Source organism: Crotalus tigris, unplaced genomic scaffold, assembly GCF_016545835.1.
Source record: "Crotalus tigris isolate CLP2741 ecotype Arizona unplaced genomic scaffold, ASM1654583v1 scf7180000024437.13266115, whole genome shotgun sequence".
Lineage (NCBI taxonomy): Eukaryota > Metazoa > Chordata > Lepidosauria > Squamata > Viperidae > Crotalus > Crotalus tigris.
Window position 1 is genome coordinate 8,717,044 of NW_024100606.1, and position 19,661 is coordinate 8,736,704.

A 19,661-nucleotide genomic window follows, 5' to 3' on the forward strand; every position below is an offset into this window, starting at 1 on the left:
GATTTTTCTGGCCCAATCCAATCCCTTCACCACTACATATTTGTTTTTTTACTTCACTGTACTATACAATGCCTTATTTGGGACTTATTTCTATTGACTTATGATTATGTCCAATGTAAGCAATTATCCCAATACTTTTCATGCTTCTAGCATGAAGTGCGGACTGATGATCATATTTTTATAAAGAGTGAATGGCTTACTTTGCCTTTTGGAGACTTTCACAATCTAATTGTTTGGCCCCCTCCCCCCCAGAACAAAACTTTATTTAAAAAAGCATATGTTTCTCTTGCTGGCACCTCGGAAAGGTGGCCCTCCAGCGCCTTCTCCTCGCTTACCTGTCAGGTTAGGCCCCGTGACTCCTCACTTAGAGGCCTGGAGAAGGAAGGCGCCCGACTTCAACGCCCGACCCTTCAGTGCGGAACTCACTTTGCGGGGGAACCGAGCGCGCAGGCACAAGGCGGAGGCTGGCGCAGGCGGCTCCAGGCTGAAGTTCCCCTCCCACTCGCTAGCACATGCTGCCGAGGCACCACCACCGCCGCCGCCAGCTGGAAGAGCCGCGCATTCTCGGCGCTGACCTTCCACTTAGTCCGCAGGCTGCCCCCGGCAAGTCACCTTCGTTTGCGGCGGGCAAGGCATGCCCCTGACCTCCTTGGCGGCCCTTTCCGCCTGGACGCTTAGCGGGGAGGCTGACCATGAACCCTCAATGCGCCCGCTGTGGCAAAGTCGTCTACCCGACCGAGAAAGTCAACTGCCTGGATAAGGTGCGCGCGCGCCAGGTGGCCGAGCCAGCTGCTGCTTGGGGCGAGGGGCGGCCGGGAAAGGTAGAAGGGGATCCAGCGGGCATGCGGGGGGAGGGATGGGCGAGGAACTGCTTCGCGATGGCTTCATTCCTTTACCTCTGTCTCCGGCATCATCTCAGATTTTACCTGTGGAGAAGTAGAACGACTCCAAACTGGGACATTTTAGAGGCCCTCGTTTCCTTTTGCGGGGGAGCATTCGAGATTCTTTGGGGTGGGTGAGATTGAATTTAAAAGGAATGTCATTTGCTATTATGTGTGGAGGCTAGTTAGAGCCTTTCCTACCGGACACCTGTCACCTGTCTTGGATGGCAGCTCCCGCCCCTGCCATTTCATCTTTTCCCCTCCCTTCCCCCTCCCCTCTCTCCCGATCTTAGCCGTGCAATTTACACGCGGGCAAAAGTATTGGTTTTGAGCTTCATAAGAAAACCGTAGAGTGGGGAGGGAAGAGATGGTTCAGCCTCGTGCTTGCACGGCGGTTCCGGAAAGGGCGGATGGAAAGAAAGAAAAGCCTGCGCGCCTTTCGGTCCAGGCGGCTCGAGAGGATGTCCGTGCTGAACAGTACTGCGCGGGCTCGGTTTTTCTCTCTTGCTTTTGGGCACTGGGCTGCGGCGGGAGTGGGGATGAGCGGAAGCGCTGAAGGCGGCAAAGCAAGCCGACGAGCAAGTCGCCTGAGCAGCCCCTGCGCCTCCTCTCACCCCCCCCCCCAGTATCGCAGTGGCGCTGGTTTCAGTAATGAACTTGTCACCCTGCAGCTAATGCATTGCTCGCCCTGCCTGCGGGAGGAGGCGAAGGACTGTAGCGAGCTTGATCTTCTTTGTCAGGTTCCAAAGGGTCTCCTTCAGGCCCCTCATCCTCCAAACCTGCTCGTCTGGATAGGCTTCAGAAGGAGCGAAGAGACTAGGCCTCCTTCCTTTCTTCCATATGAAAGCTGAGGGACTGCTCCCTTCGACCTCCCCAAGTCCTAAAGGTGAGTCCCTTATCTGGGACTCGAACTGCCTTCTCGCCTCCAGCGCTGCAATGCAGAAGGGGCTTCTTCGGCAGCAGCTGTTACGTAACGCCGCCCGCCCGCCGGCTTCTGTGAGCAAAGCTTCGCGAGGGGACAAGGAGTACCTCACCGCCAGAGCCTGCCCTTCTCGGGGAAATGATTTCTGTCTAGCCAGCTGGGGATCACAAAAGGGCGATTGTATGAAGGAAACCGCAAATAGTGATGCTGTGACAAAAATGCCTCCGCCCCCCCCCCCCAAAAGAAGGAATAAACAAATTTTTGGTCGACATTAGGATAGTTTTCTATGAATAAGTGGGTGGTATTGATGTTTTCTGTTTGGGGATCTGCCTTGACAAATTATGTATTTTAATACCATGTCCTTCTATTACTCAAATAACAGGAACCATGTTTTCTGGAGTGAGGGAGAAAAACAACCCTATAAAGTCAAACTACATATAGTAATGATGTGGGATAGACTAGAAAAGAAGGATGTGATGTAGTAAAGGGCCTGATAATGTGATGTTTTTAAAATTCTTTAAAACATTATCACAACCTATATCAGTAACAGCATGAATGAAAATGCTCCAGGAGAATGAGTGGCATTTGTAAATTGTAAATCAGCAGCTTTTGATTTAAGCCAGTGGTTCTCAACCTGTGGGTCGGGACCCCACTTGGGGTCGAACAACCATTTCACGGGGGTCGCCAAACAACGCAGTCCGCCATTTTTTTCCCCTTTTCCTTAGCTGTGCTGCTCCCTTTTATTCTATTGGCTTTTCAAAGCCAATAGAATAGACTCTCTTGAATAGAGTCTAATTCTATTGGCTTTCAAAAGCCAATAGGAATTGTCCAGGCTGTCTCTGCCCTGCTGAGCCCGCCAAAAGTCCCATTCTGCAAATGCTGCAAGTTGTCTGCAGCGAAGGCGAGCTATCTGGAAGTTTCCACCCCTCCCTGCTGAGCAACTACTAAAAAAGTAAGTAAAAGAGGGCCAGGGGTGGGAGGCCGGCGGGCGCAGGGAGGGTTGCTGGCACGCGTGGGGCCCGGCGGGTGCCTTACCTCCCTTGGGCTGGGCCAGCTGGTGGCCCAGCCGGTGGTTAGCCTCTGCCGCTTGCCAGCTACGCCTCGGCCAGCGCAGGGGGTGGCACCACGCATGCGCGGTGCTCCCAGGCAGGGAAAGTCCTCGACTTACGACCGGTTGGGTAGTCCTCGACTTATGACCGGTTGGGGGTCATGGCATTAAAAAGGTTGAGAACCACTGATTTAAGCAATGAAGTAAATTCTCTATAGCAAGAATACTTTTAGAACCCTGTCCAAGCAGAATGAGTGGGTGACCCATTAAATGGAATAGAATGTTTGCCACTTTTTGAAATCATATACCTTTAAAGGCCCTACTTTGTAAGACCATTAAATCTAGAGTCCAAAATTACTCATAGCCCTGAAAGCTAATAGATCTTAAAAGGACCATCTCCACTCATTACATAAATACTATACGTTGGCAATGATACCACTTATAACCATACATATTTTTTTCAGTATTGGCACAAGGGATGTTTTCATTGTGAGGTCTGCAAAATGGCTCTTAATATGAACAACTATAAAGGATATGAAAAGAAGCCTTACTGCAATGCGTAAGTGTTAAAATGTTAACTTAAAGGAATGTATTCATACATTTGTATTCATAAATGTACTCATACATACTCATTAGCTCAGGTGGCAAAACCTAGATGATTTGGATGATCTTGGAAAAAAAGAGAAGCAAGGTGAAGCCTGATTATTTCTTGGATGAGATGTAATCAGAAATCTCAGGACTATAGGCTAGATGGGAAAGTAAAAACAATATTCCAGTAAATGGGCACGACAAACCACTTCCTTATTGTTGCCAAGATCTATGCATGTATTAATGAAGTCATCAGCAGTCAAACCTGACTCAATGAAGATTTTACTTTACATGTACTGACAAGATGGATATTGGCTTCGACAGATATATTACCAAAAGGTAACTTCTCAAATTAGTACATTCAATCTCTGTGAAGTTCTTTAGCGTGAAGTCTTTATAGCGTACAGAAAAGCCTATTTTTCATTTAAGCAGAAAAACTTTGTTTTACAATGATGATCTCCAAACTCAAGAAGGCTTGACTGTAGTTTGTACAAAAATTTATACAAGATCATTCTCAAGAGTTTTTATGGCTCTATTAGAATGAAATCGTATAAAATTTCTTAATCAGTGAAGAATACCAATATAGTTTCTACTCATGGTTTTGGAGCCAACACCATGAAAGGATTGGTAGATATGTTTTATGAAATATCTTTATCAAAATTGAGTATATACCAAATATATATACTGTATTTTCTGGCGTATAAGGCGACCCAACGTATAAGACAACCCCAGACTTTGGCGCCGATTTCCATGCCTAGAAAGTCGACTTATCCATCAGAAACTACCGTAATTTCCAGCGTATAAGACGACTCGGCGTATAAGACGACCCCCGACTTTGGTGCCGATTTCCACACTTTAGAAAGTCGTCTTATACGCCGGAAAATACGGTATGTGTATGTGTATATGTATGTGTATATATCTATCTATCTATATCTATATATCTATATCTATATCTATCTATCTATCTATCTATCTATCTATCTATCTATCTATCTATCTATCTATCTACCATATATATAAATATAGAGATTAAAACAAAATTTTGAAAAATTCTTTGCTTTCTATATTGCTATATTGTTAGTAATTCCAGGATGATCTTGTTTAAAGGTAATTTTTTTTGGGAAAACTAATTTTCCTTTCAGGTGGGTAAAAAAGGGAAAGGAGTCCTTGTAGAGTTTTATTCTGCTAGTCATAACTGACTATAGGGAGCGGGAGTGCTCATCTTCATTTCAAGGCCATTGAGCCAGTGCTGTAAGAAGACATTTCCATGATCATGTGGCTAGTATGATGTTACAGAGTGCTGTTACCTTCCCAACAAAGTGGCATCTATTTATCTACTCACATTTGCATGCTTTTGAATGCTAGGTGGCGGCAGTTAGGGCAAGGACAGGAACTCACCCCATTGTGTGGTGCTTGGGTCCTGAACATGGGCTGCCAACTTTCCAGCCAACAAGTCTAATAACTGGTGAGCCATTGTGCCCCCCCTTCTTAGGTAGACACACATATTTATTAGATTATATGTTACAGCATTAGTGTTATGAGGTGAATCTATTAATTCCATAAAATGGCACTGGGAAACACATATTAATATTTATCTTTATTTTCAGCCATTCATATCATATTTGTAGAGTCTGGATTTACCTATCTATATTTTCACTAGTGGAAATGCAGAAAGAATGGAAACTTTATTGGATTCTAATTATTCATTTGAAGAAATAAGTGAAATATTCTAGTTTTTGGAAAGGATATGAAAATGCAATAAGACATAATTCCTTTTGAAGGATTCATATCCCTATTTAAAATCAGCTTCAGTTATGTCGGTTTTTGTCATGTTCCTGTAATCATTTGGGGCTTGATAATTTGTGTGCAATAGTGATTATAGTTTTACAGAAAAATATTGTTTCATAGTATTTTCTTTTTCACAGAGGGTATTGGCTTCTATTTTCAATGTGATATTTCTTATTATGAAAATGATTTGGACTAAGATCAATAAAAAATTGAATCCCAATGAGCCCTACATGCAATGAATATTTGGTTTGTATGAGTGAAAAGAGTTAACAGCTCCTTTGGCTAGGATTATATCTTACATGAAGAAACAGGGACTTTGCTTGCAGATACCGATAGTTGTACTTCAGGCCACATAACTTCCACATACTTTTTACTAGCTATGGTAGATGTGCCAGCTGCAACTATCCTTAAACAAGACAGACAGACACACACAGAGAGTATATACCAGGGGTAGAGAACCTTAACTCTTTTATGACTTATGGACTTCAACTCCCAGAATTCCTAAGTCAGCATGGCTGTTCAAGAATTCTGGGTATTGAAGTCCACAAGTCATAAAAGAGCCAAGGTTCCCTACCCCTGGTATATACAGATAAACACACGTGCGCGCGTGCGCGCGCGCGCACACACACACACAGAGAGAGAGAGAGAGAGAGAGAGAGAGAGAGAGAGAGAGAGAGAGAGAGGTATACATATATTTGCATTTATATCCCACTTTTTTCTGAGTGTTTAAGTTTGTTTACTTGAAGATCTCTACTAATATTTATGCTGCCTGTTTTCTCCAGGAACAAAGGCAGTCATTTTCTTCTTAAGCAATAACCGTGTGAAGAATGTTAGGCAAAACTTCACTTAGGGAATTTTGAGTTTAAAGAAAGACTTAAACCTGAATCTCCTTTGTCCAAGTTCAACATCTTACTTACTAGGTTACTTTATATCCTAGTTAGCAGCCTCAAAGTTTAAAGAATTCACCCATTCACTGCTGTTGCTTTGATGCTTCATTTCAAAACAGAACTGCTAGCTAGACTGTTAGCTGGAAATAGTACTTGTTCTAGCTAAATATTTAGTGTTATTTTTCTCATTTTTGCCAAATCACTTTTGTGTGCTATTTATGCATTGTGAACTGCTGTAGTGTATATATTGTGAGCAGTTTTTGAAGGAAGCATCTATATGTACAAAAACACACAATTATTTTAACTTCTTGAATGTATGAGGTCTAGCTTAATCCAAAGGACCAATATGCTGAGGAACTGGAAACATCTGCCTAGAACAGTGATGGTGAACCTTTTAGAGACCGAGTGCCCAAACTGCAACCCCAAACCCACTTATGCATTGTCGGGTGCTGGGTGGGTATGACCCATTGGGTGGGTGTGGCCAAATGGGTGGGTGTAGCCCATTGGGTGGGCGTGGCTGCAGTGGTAACAGCAGACTGGGTGATACTAACAAGTTCAATCAATCAATTCCAACTTTGCAAGATCTTTTTTTTTCCGTGAGAAGTTGAAATTGACTCATTGATTGAACCTTTTTTTTTTTTTTGCACACGTCGGCAGAGGCCTAAAGTGAAAAGGTTTTATAAAATCCAGCTGAAGGCCTAGGACTGGGGCGACAGTGAGCGTGCCCACAGAGACGGCTCTGAGTGCCGCCTCTGGCACCCGTGCCATAGGTTCGCCACCACTGGCCTAGAAGATGGTAAGGAGCTTGGAGACTAAATATGAAGAGTAGTTAAAGAAGAAGTTAACATAAAGAAGAAGAGGGAGGAATGTCAGAATGGTATCACAGGGAAGAGGGAGTAGATTCATATACTTAGCATCTGAAAGTTACATAAGAACAGGGGTGCAAACTTTACAGTGAGAAGTCCAAATGTGAACTAAGGACAAATTTTCTGACTGTGAGAGCTGTTAAGCAATGGAACAGCTTATCTCCTGAAGTTGTGGCTGCTCATCATTGCTGGATTTCAAAAGAAAAAGAAAAAGAAAGAAAGAAAAAAGACTGGACAACCATTTGTCCAGAATGGTATAAGGATTCCTGCCCTAGGGTTTGACTTGAAGACATCTAAGGTACTTTAAACCCTATGATTCTATATGACTGTGTGAATTGCAATATTTTTTTAGGCATTGTATATACAATAAAATGTCCAATCATTAAGATAACTTAAATTCCAGAATAATTAATCATAATTGGATTCAATGCAATATATCTGTATTTAATGCAAAATATCTATGCAATCAAGTTAGGAGCAATTCTAATATACTGCCCACATAGATTAAAAATAAGTACTCTCCAGGAATAAATTGTGGATTTTTCCAGTGAACATTTTATTTCTTTCAGTATAACCTAAATGCTTTCAGTTTGATAATAGACTCCTTAATTGGATGTTGGATATTTTTTAAAATCCACTTTTGAATACTGGTAATGGAACACTTTCATTTAAATCTATTCCTTGTGGTTTCCCAAAGCTCCTTTTGGAACACATGGAATATTAAAATGTTTGACTTGGGATGTGTGCCCAATATGTCTAGTTTAGTATGCATAGTATTTGTTTGCCTTTCAGAAAACAGAGTTCTCTTTTGATTCCTGAGAAGGGCAAGTTGTCTTTTGCTGCTTGTAATTTATTTACTTGCTTTTGTTTTTCATCAAGTTGGTCAAACAAAAGTAGGTTGCTTTTCATAGTTTATTTTTTTTAAAAAAATATTCCTTTTAATGTTAGCAGGACACTAGAACTCCTATTGAGGCAAAAGGCAGCTGAGTTATTGGGAATGAATGTTGAATAGCAGAATAACAAAGTTAGAAGGAACCTTGCTGAAGCAGGAAACTACCCACCATTTCAGACAAATGGTTGCCAATCTCTTCTTAAAAACCTCCAGTGTTGGAGGACCCACAACTTCTGGAGACAGTGAATGCCTTTCCATATCTGGCCTGCTCTTTGGTAAAATAATATTAATAAAAATCTGCATGAAATTTCATTTGCCTGCAAGCAAGAACTGGTGGGACCATAAAATATAGAAAGCAAAGAATGAAAAAAACTAAATTGCTCTGGACTTTAGAATTCAAACAGACAGGCACCTGCCACATAATACCCCAGACTTAACAGTTGTCGATAAGACAAACAAGTCTAGATGTGGACAAGGCAGTATTTAGAGGCAGCAGAAAAGAAGATAAAGTTTGGGTGCAATCCCAAAACAACTGGAATAGCAGTTGAATACCATCAGCATTAATAACATCACCACCAGTCAATTGCAAAAGACAGCTTTACTTGGAACAGCTTGCATCCTGCAATCATACCTCTAATACCATCAATTATATACATCTGGCTATCCCAGGCCTTAGGGAAGAACTCAGTTAGTGGATAAAAATGCCAAATCCATTGTAAACATTCAAACCTGGCTCAAAAGCAGTAAATTGTGAGAGGGACCTTGGAGTCCTAGTGGAGGATCAATTAAACACGAGTCAGCAGTGTGTGGCAGCAGCCAAGAAAGGTAATACAATCCTTGGTTGTATAAACTGAGGCATAGAATCAAAATCACGTGAAGTATTAGTACTGCTTTATAAATCCTCAGTAAGACCATACCTGGAATACTGTATCTCGGGCTGCCACAAAGAAGGAGTCAAGCTATTTTCCAAAGCGCCTGAAGGCAGGACAAGAAGCAACGGATGGCAACTAATCAAGGATAGAAGCAACCTAGAACTAAGGAGAAACTTCCTGACAGAACAATTAGTCAGTGGAACAACCTGCCTCCAGAAGTGGTGAATGCTCCAACACTGGAAGATTTTAAGAAGAGACTGGACAGCCATTTGTCCGAAATGGTATAAGGTTTCCTGCCTGAGCCGGGGGTTGGACTAGATGACCTCCAAGGTCCCTTCCAACTTTATTATTACTATTACTATTATTATTATTATTATTATTATTATTAACATCTGCCTTGGGACAACATCAACATCTCAGATCCTTGGGAAGGACTCAATAGGTGGATAAAAATGCCAAATCCAGTCTGAACATTTGGCTGACTGTATGATGAACTATAATAACAACAGATGCATCTTTAGGCATTGAAATATTAACTACTATTTGAGAAAGTTTTACAATTGTTTACCAAAGCAAAGGCTAAATGATTAATTTTCACGTAGCAACTTGAATTTCTTATTCTTAATTGGACTTGATTTTAATATTCCTTATACTTTAAAATTTTAAGACTCTAATTATTGCAGAGAGCAAAGTATCCTCTAGCTTGAAGAGTGATTTTAATACATATGTTACTTACATATTTAATACTGAATGCTTTACTTATTCTTATGGCTGATATGAGCCTCTTAAAAAATTGCTGTTTCAAATACGAGCATTTTCAGAAATGTGTCTTTAGAATCTGAATTATCCAGGGGATGTTTGCTGTCCTGTTCCTGTGAGTAAATCAGACTGTAAAACTTGTATTGTTATTCACTGGTTGCTCTATTAAGGGTATCCTTAAGGCTCTTCTCCTGGTGTGTACGTGTGCATTGATATTAACCATGTTAGAAAAAGGTGAATGGTATTTCTGAATGCTTAAATACCACCACCTTGAACAGCATGATCATCAAATAGGAAACTAAAATTCAGTCAATATGTCTTCTGAACATAATCCTCATTAAAAATCAGTCCTTATCCTGCACTGAGGTGTGATTCAGGAAGAGGATCAATATGGAAAAGAATGTTTTCACCATTTTATTTCATCCCATGGAGTGCAGCTTTGTGAACTTCAATTTCTGCTAACTTTGTCAGATTTGTAAATACACCTTCGTAAGTTTAATTTCATTTTTGGCACTTACTCTAAGCTATTGTAAATCAATATTAGAGTTGTAGATTAAAATTTGAAATTGAGCATAAACAACAAATTTCTGCAAAGGCTTATGTAAAGAAGTCTCATATAGTTCAAAAGTAAGTAATTTAATAGTTCATGTACTTAATCTACATAACAAAAATAAGAGTTCAATTTAGTAGATTATTGTTTATCATTTTTTACTTGAGGACAGTCATTTCGTAGATTATTGTTTATCATTTTTTACTTGAGGACAGTCATTAGCTGAGGAATTCTGGGATTTGAAGTCCACAAGTCATAAAAGGGCCAAGTTTGAAGACCTCTGTTCAAGAGCTTAAATATTTCTGGTAAAAAACAAAAATGTACAGTATAAATCTGTAAAACTATGATTGGACCTAGAAATGTTTAGAGCAGATTTGTTGATACTCGTGGACTAAATTAAATCTTGTAGATGTTATAAAAATCTGATTCTATAGTACATTACATTAGCTTTTAAACTAATATATTGCTCAAAATATACCAGATAACAAGAGAGAAACAATTTACTGATTAAGATTGAATGAGGGAAACCAATCCCAAAACATCCTGAGCGTGACATAACCATTAAAATGAATTGTTATGGCAAGGCTGTTAACAATGATACGTATGTTATCCCAGCAATCTATGTTTGCTGCACTTTACCAAAACTATTTTCATTTCCCCTTTTGAATTCAATTTCTGTTATATTTTCATACCTTTATTATCCTTTATATGATTTTAATACTTTTAAATCAACTTTTAATACCTGGTTCAGATCTGATTTCTAGGTGCAAAACTCCAGTTTTGTTTTGTTTAAAATCTCTCTATGTGCTGGTCACTTGGAATTTTGCAGCCGGATATGGTGAGCCTAACTCAAGATTATTCTCCCATTTCTATTTGCGTAATAGGATAAAATGCTGCAAAAAGATGTAAGAATACAAACACATTAACATCTAGATATGGCTTTAAATTAAATGGAACTTAAGGTTGGAAAGATAAGATTATAAACAAAAGCCCTAAGTTAATTCTGAAAACTTTAAAGTAGCAGAAGTAAAATGATTTAATGAAGCATGGGAATAAGGACAGCTTTTTATGAACAAAATAGTGGTAACTATGAAGCCGCACAAAAATCCCAACCTGGTGTGATGTGGGGGAGATTTTTGTTGTGCTTGTTCTGTGAAGTAAAATAAAAAAAATTGTTCATTTCAAAAAGCCCCACAAATGTGTTTCTCAGTGGTTAGAGGATTCATGGGAGATGAAGTCCACACATCTTAAAATTGCTAAAGTTGAGGAACACTGAGCTAAATAACACTACAACAAAAATACATAATTTCTTCCTATAAGTTATGTGATGAGATGCAATTTGTTTTTGTGGATCTGTATATGTGAAGCCAAGGAAACATACTGGTGCACATGAAGGCTGCACCAGTTGCAATTACTGTAAAGAAAAAGAGGAGATATAATATAAACAACATAGGCTCACTAATTTCATACCTGCATACCCTCATTGCCAAGAGTGATGGTTTTTAATTCTGACTCTACAGACTTTTGTATAAGTTTTGTTATGTAAATATATTGAATAAATTATGAATATTAATAAAAATGTTTTTGTGAGGTGCTAGTAGAATTTGGCATAAGAGCTCCTTACTGTATATGCTGCAGCAGCCCAGAAGAAGAAAAATTCTAAATATATTTTAATCATACCAGAATTTTTAAGGATCAGATTGAATGTAATAAATTCTGCACCAGAAACAAACTTGTGTTGTTCATAGAGGACTGAGATTTGATGGTAAACTGATGTCTTTGCTTGTACTTCAGCCGGCAGGAATCTGTAATCATCCGAAGTTGGTTTTATATTTCATTACCAACTTCGATTTTTATTCTGATATGAATGAATTGTTAAGTGAGAATGAATGAACGAAAATATGAGTGTGTTTATGTATGTGTGTATTGTGTGCCGAGAAGAATCAGAAAATTGTTATAGTGTTAAAGTGTTATTTTGTGGTTAAGATGAGGTCACATATCCATATATTACCATTTTGGACAGAGGGAATAGAATCCCTATATATCTTAATAAGATTCCTAGTTAAGCCTTTTCCTAATATATAAACTAATCACAAGTATGTTAGTATATTTTTAGACTTCAGTTACCCACCTGAAAGATGGGGTTAGTTAATGCCTTGATCATAATCCAAGCTTCAATATGTTCATTAATGGATAGGCTTCCTGGACTTTCTAACGAGTGATTGAAAGTACATTTGTAATGCTACTATTAGAAGTCTGCCTTCCTTTTATTTGAATTATATTACCTTAAGATCTTCCTGCTTGACTTACGACCACAAATGAACCCAAACATTTTGTTGCTAATCTGGACAGTTGTTAAGTGAGTTTTGCCCCATTTTATGACCTTTCTGGCCACCGTTGTTAAGTAAATCACTGCAGTTGTTAAGTTAGTAACATGATTGTTAAATGAATTTAGCTTTACAATTGATTTTGCTTGTCAGAAGGTCACAAAAGATGATACCATGATCCCGGGACACTGCAATTGTCATAAACAAGAGCCAGTTGCCAAGCATCTGAATTTTGATCATGTGAGCATGGGGATGCTGCAACGGTCATCAGTCACTTTTTTCACTGCCATTGTAACTGAATAGTCACTAAACAAATGGTTGTAAGTCAAGGACTACCTCTGTATGTTTTCAATAAATACAATCTTAGCATTATTTGTGTAACTTTATTGTTTATTCTTATCAAAATCTATATAAGTGCATTGTTGACTGGCTTTTAATTTTGGGGTAAATGCTATGGATTTGGGGAATAAAAACATGTTAAGATTTATGCTAGGTCAAGATAGAATAAGCTAAAAATAGGCAAGATCTGAAAACATGATTCTTAAGTAAAAGTTTTCCTGAGAATATTTGACATTCTGAGTGAAGGGACTAAAAGATAAAAATGTATATTCTGTAATTTCTATGGTCTGCTCATAATCTTTGGAAAATCTTTGCTTGAATGGCATTAAACTTTTTTTAAAAGTATATGCCTGCTTGTGTACAAATAGTCTTGTAAGTTGGACTCTGGAGAGAATATCATAACTTTGATAATTGAGTGATTGATCATAAGTCAAGGACTAACTGTATCTACACAAAATAGGGTCTCAAATTGATTTTTGATTTGTAAGGATTATTAGTGACTGTCTTAGACCTTCAAGGTTATAGTTTTCTGGGCATCTGATAATTTTCTGAATGTTTTCTGTGTCACTAAGACACTAAGACAAAACAAAACAGCAGAGTAAACATTTTCTGTTAACAAGCAGTTTTACAAAATTATAGAGTCCAGTTTCTTTAAGCTTTCAGTTGTTTTTCATTTAATGTAGCAAAAAGTAGAATGGTCTATTCACTACATGTGCAAGCTGTGCTATTTTCTGTACATGCAAATAAAGTCTTTTTTGAGTTATGTGTTTATAAATAAAGTGTCCTTTGAGCTTGACTTTTGCTGACTTCATAGACACATTAGTTTAGTTTTCCGGACAACAGTATTGAAGTCATTTGCCACTGCTTTCTGCCAGAAAATTTTTTCAGCTTCCTGGTCCTATTTACAACTTGGCTGTTCCCTTACATGATCTCCCATCAAATTGTTAACCAAACCTTTCTTCCATATATACAACTAGGTATTGTGAACTGCTGAGTTGTATATAAGGTAACAGTATAACCCCCAGTTTCATTTGATTGCAGGAAGTTCCCCACTTAATGGCTCTCATTGGTATCAGCAATTCTGTTGCTAAGCAATGTCATGTGAAATGTCATGTGATTGCTCTGCCTCGTGATGGCAGCTTTGGCAATCCAAATTAGTGTTATTGTGCAAATCCCCCACTGTCATTATGTGAGGGCCCAGTTGGATCCAATTCATTCTTGGAAGAGGTAAGGGACTAAGTCACTTCAAATTTCCCTATCCTCCTATCTTCCTCCATCTTTTTTTTTTTTTTTTGCCCCCTGCCTACTTACCATCACCAGCTGTGCCTCCTGGCTTGGCCCAATCTCTCTTTTGACCATTGTACCATGCAGCACTATTGGCCAAGATTTTCTTTCATACTGGCCTTCTTTTGCATATTGGCTGGGGCATCCTTTTGCCCTGATACAGCCAATATCTTCTTTCTCATTGGTGTTCTTTCACCTGCTGGCTAGGTCCTTTTTTTGTGAAAGGAAGCTTCGGCTGGTGCATGAAACAATTCTCTGGCTGGTGCAAAAAAGAAGGATCTGGCCAAGAATGGTGCAGAGGGCAGTACACATCCACTTATCTGTAGCATTCATTTGCTACTTCCCTCACAAATGGTCAGGCTAGTGAATCCTGGGGAGAGTTGACAACAAAAATCAGTTGGGAGGGACAGCGTTGGGGTGTTTGTAAATGTTGATGGGCCAGAGGTTGCTCACATGATTGTGGGAGCACTTCAAGAGCCAGAACTTGAAGGACCAGTTGTAAATTTCTTTATTCAGTGCTATCATAATTTTGAACAGTCCCTGAATGAATGGTTATTAAGTAAGGATTACCTATATATATTTAATGTAAACAAATGAATAAATAAATATTTAACCCCACCTCCTCTTTCCAATGTAGTTACTCATTCTTTTTACTCCATTCTTTTCTTCTTGTTTTTGGCTCTTTCTGAAAGGGGATACTAGGTATACTTGTAAATACCTGTGTGTTTTTGTATGTACAGTATACAGGTTTTTATCTATGTTATGCAAAGCTCTTTTACATGACTTTCCCAACTTGTTCTGGCAAGCAAATCAATGGGGGAAGTTTTGCTTAACAATCACATGGTAAAAAGTTATAAAATCAGGTGCAACACACTTAGCAAATGCTTTGCTTAGCAACAGAAATTCTGATTCCAATTATGGTTGTAAGTTGAGGACTAACATAAAATATTTGTCAAAAGTTATGAAATGTTTGGGTTTTCATTCTATAAAAGTGCTTTGGAGCATGCAGAATGCGAGGAAAGCACTTGTTTGCCATTCTATAAAGAAGGCTCAGAAAGTAGGACAAGAAGAATTGATCTCTCTGCTGAAGTCAGTAACTTAGTAAATAGAATGCCTTGGGCTCCTGGAGCTCTGAAGGGACTGTTGTTCCTGGAAATGCATTCTAACTGACAAGTATTATTACCTTGAAAAGAATCTTCTGAATATTTCAAATACTGAAATGTAATAGAGTTCATTACTGCTACTGATGTACTTCTTTATTGAAGGCATGAAGCAAATGTTCCCTTTGCCCCGTTGGACATGGCCCGAGAGGCCTTGAACATCAGGACTATGAATTGAATCTGAGTCTCTTTGATTTAAGTTCATTTCTGTGTTTCATGAAGCTTTATATTCTCTCTGTCTCAATTGCTAGTCTGCCCATCTTTCAATACCCTTTTGTTCTTCAAAAGCTTGCAGATTCATAATTGCTTTGCTATGCTTGGTTGCTATGGGCCGTAACATTAAGTATGGATGTTGGTAGCTGTGTGTTGAAAGACTAAATCCTGGCTGCTAGCCTGGAAATTTCTTAGTATTTTCAATCAAGTGCTGTTTTGTTTTATAATTCAGAGACAGGAGGAGGAACAAAGTTACCACTAGTCTAATTTGTTGGATGATTGGTACTGGATAAGCACAGTATCTTGACCAATAAAACATTAGCCTGTTAATTCTGAGTCCTTTGTGCTCCATTGCAATGAGTCTTAGGCTAGCATTTCAAAGGAATGGAAGAGGGGTGTTTAATTTTCTGTTCTTTTTCCGAGTCCTTCAGAGAACCAGTGTCTGTGAGAATGGTAATGCTAGCGGTGGTCTAATTGATAGGTTATTTCAATAACTGTACTGTTGTATTATTGTGCCAATAGAACTTCCTATTTCTTATAAGCATTTTGACATTGCACATATTCCAAATAGAGTGGGCCTGTGGCATGATGTTTTTTTGTCATTTTGATAAAAAACAGCCAGAGGCTATAAATGACAATGCCTCAGACTAATAGGGAGTTCCACATTTTGGATTAGAAAGGAAGACATCAAATTGTCAAATAGAAACATATACAGTATTTCTATTCCCATGAATTAAAAAAAAAGTAGAGTGCCAGAGACAGATTTCAAAGTGTTTCATGGCAGCTTAAAACCTAACATATGTTTTATGACGTAAACCTTCATGGATAATTTCATTTTCAACAATAAGTTTATCTCTTAATATATTTGCTAGTGCACTGTTTTGTTCCAACAGGGTAACATAGCCAACCTGTGGAAAAAGATAAATTAATTATATATTCTTGAGAAATGTGTATGTTGTTGTTGTTGTTAATTGCGAAGTCGTGTCCGACCCATCGCAACCCCATGGACAACGTTCCTCTACCATTTTCTGGAGTCCATTTAAGATCACACCTACTGCTTCAGTGACTCCATCCAGCCATCTCATTCTCTGTCGTCCCCTTCTTCTATTGCTCTCAATCTTTCCCAGCATCAGGCTCTTCTCCAGTGAGTCCTTCCTTCTCATTAGGTGGCCAAAGTATTTGAGTTTCAACTTCAGGATCTGGCCTTCTAAAGAGCAATCGGGGTTGATCTCTTCTAGGACTGACCGGTTTGAACGCCTTGCAGTCCAAGGGACTCGTATGTTATGAGAAGGTAACTGTAATAAAGAATTAAGTCCATTTTTTATTTTCTAGTTGAAGCCACAAAATAAATAATTGATAAAAGACATCGATAGATGTCTGAACATTTTACTAATAGATTCATTTCCTCAGTCAGTCAATTACAGTTTTTTATGTGTTTAAATAAAAACACAAGAAAAAAATAGCTTTTTAAAATAATTGCCAAATTCTTATCTACTTTGCCTTAATGGAGATAATATCTGAGAACAGGGTGTTATACTTTTAAGCTTTCAGTGATTCCATTTTCCTCATAACTATGCTGGTTTGATACCAGTTCTGCAGAGTAGTTTTAATACTTGTCTGGATTAAATTGTAAAGTTACAGCTATCTGTTGTTTGAAAGCAGAAACATTAGTAGAAATAAAACTAATAAAACGAGAGTAAACTGGATGTGCATTGCCCTAACGGTGCCAATTATTGAAATATAAATAGAAACATTTGGAAGTAAGATTTTCTGCCTCTTTTTGTAAGCAGAAAACACTGTCAAACGTTTTCTCCTTCTCAAAATAAAATTTGGACAGTCCTCTGTAAACTTGGAAATACATGCTGCTACATGAATACTGGCCTTTATTACATTTAAAAGCAAGGTTAATAGAATAATTAAATGTTAGACCATGCCAAGGATATGTTTTAATGGAATTACTGCCAACAACATTTTGCAAGATACACAGATTTCTTTCATATCTGTATTATCTAGTATTCATGTGAAGCTCAGTGGGAAATAATTTTTTGTGAAGAAATAGTGTTTTTTCTTCTAAAGATTTTTTTCTTATTTTGTCCCTCTAAACATTTTCATACAGAATTACTGTCAGTTACTGAGAATTATTGCCTTAGAGCAGTGTTTCTCAGTATTAGCAACTTTGAGGTGTATGAACTTTAATATATGCAGTTGAAATCCATACATCTTAAAATTGCGAAGGTTGAAAAATACTTGGTTAGGGTATAAAGACTTTGGTTAGGATGGAAAAATGGTTGCTGATAAAATTTGTACATTAGTCTCTAGAGATTGCCAACTTTTTTTTTCTAATGGAAGACTTCCTTATTGGCTATTCCTTGGAAGTTTGCTTTTTGAGAATATGCTCAGGCCTCTCTAAAGAAGATTAAAACCTTTGCAGATATTATTGAGGGTAGAGATAATTCTTTTCCTTTTCAAATTGTAATCTGAGAATTCTTATATTGGAAAGTCTGAAAAAATCTATCTGCCCAGTTTTTAGATTCCCACAAATGTTATTGCTAATTATCATTTACAATTCCTAAGGAAATATATAAAACAAGGACATGGTAAAATACATTCAGAATATTTTTAATAACTTTTAACTCTAAGAAAACTACCACAGATTTTGGGGTTCGGGGATGCAGTATCTCTACTTTTGAAACTTTAACTGACAATGCTAAGAATTGGTGCTGGGAGTAAATATTATTCCTTTTTCTTACTTTTCTTTCCCTATGCCTGTTGGTTCTGAATTGCTTCAAAAACAGTTTCTCTTATTTAAAAATGGGGAACAATGATTTCATTCATATTTATTAAAATTTAAAATGTGCCCTAATAATGCCAGTATAGGGGCCTCTTAGATCTTCATGACTCTGCATAGAAAGTGATGACCATGTGTCATGAGATTTTTCCCTATCTAGAGATAACATACTAATTTCATTATACATTTGTGATGTCATTTAGGCTTATTATAACCAGCTAGTTATTATAATAATGGTTCAGTTATAATATTACAACTTAAATTCATATTTTGGGTAATATTGGTGTTTAAAGTTCAATGTAAATTATAATGGAAATAAGTAAACTTTGTTTATTGAACTTTGAACTCTGTTGACACAGTTTTAGTAATGAGCTGCAAATATTATTTTAGGATCAGGAGCCATCTATACCTACATGTAAGAAAAAATAATGAATATTCTGTGTCTAAAGATTTCCTGACATATACAGTATCTTCTTTTTTAAACTAACCTAATTGGATCAACAATAATCAGATATAATTTAGCTTTAAAATATGTTTCTGATCATTTTCATTAAAATCATTAAATCTCTAAAGTTTGGATAATATTATTTTGGGGTTTTAATTTCAGTTACAGGAGCTCTTGGAAACAGTTGCTTGGTAACTCATACACCTTTTTTTGAAGCAAGTTAATTTGTGATGATAAAGTATGTCACCAAAGCGTTAGTGTTAGAGCTCCGAGATAAGCAAATTTTTGAAAGGTAAACTGTAAATGGAGTCCATCACTTTTCCTTTTAAGATGGAGCTGTTGTAATGTTCCATGCTATCTTGGTGTAGGCATGTTGTACATGTAGCCATCAGGATGAAATTTAATCAAGGTGTCCATCTTTCTCCCTCTGCTTGATTTACATGCATATAGTGCTATATAATCAAATACAGCCTTTTCTTTGTCTCTGGGGAATTTAATTGAACCTGTGAACATCAATATGAATATTTTGCAGTAAATCTAAGGGGTATAGATGCTTTAGCTATCTACTAGAACAGTGTTTCTCAACCTTGACAATTTTAAGGCATGTGGACTTCAACTTCCACATGTTGAATGCTGGCTGTGGAATTCTGGAAGTTGAAGTCCACATGCCTTAAAATTGTCAAGGTTGAGAAACACTGTACTAGAACATGTAAAGAAAAGGGGCTGGGGCTTTCATCACATAATTGTTGCCTTCATCTTGATTTTTATGACTTTTCTGCAGACACTCCTCTTCCTCTTCCTCCTCCTCCTAAATTGTTTCCTGCCTTTTATCTGAGAGTTTAAAGCAGTTTATATGGCAATGCTACCAGGTAGATTAGATTAAAAGACAATGGCTGACCCAAGACCACTCAGTAAGCTTCTGTGGCTGTGAAGGGATTTCAACATGGATTTCCCTGCTGTTAATCTCTTAACCACCGTATTGCATAGGATCTTATTGCTTTTCTTGTTTCCAGCTACTCACAATGGTTTAACCTATAGTATTGCATATTCAT

At 38.0% G+C, this 19,661-nt stretch overlaps 1 protein-coding gene across 2 annotated transcripts in view; it reads left to right on the forward strand.

The window, feature by feature from the left end:
- Positions 1-540: 540 nt before the first annotated feature.
- The window catches only part of NEBL (nebulette), a 241,640-nt gene continuing 222,519 nt past the window's right edge, over positions 541-19,661 (forward strand). Inside the window, exons 1-2 of one of the 2 annotated variants that reach the window (XM_039331499.1) lie at positions 541-761; positions 3,316-3,410. In XM_039331499.1, the coding sequence (XP_039187433.1) occupies positions 693-761; positions 3,316-3,410 (164 nt within the window). In that variant the 5' untranslated portion in view covers positions 541-692. The remainder of the gene's footprint in view (positions 762-3,315; positions 3,411-19,661) is intronic. The other variant, XM_039331498.1, reaches the window with a different exon arrangement.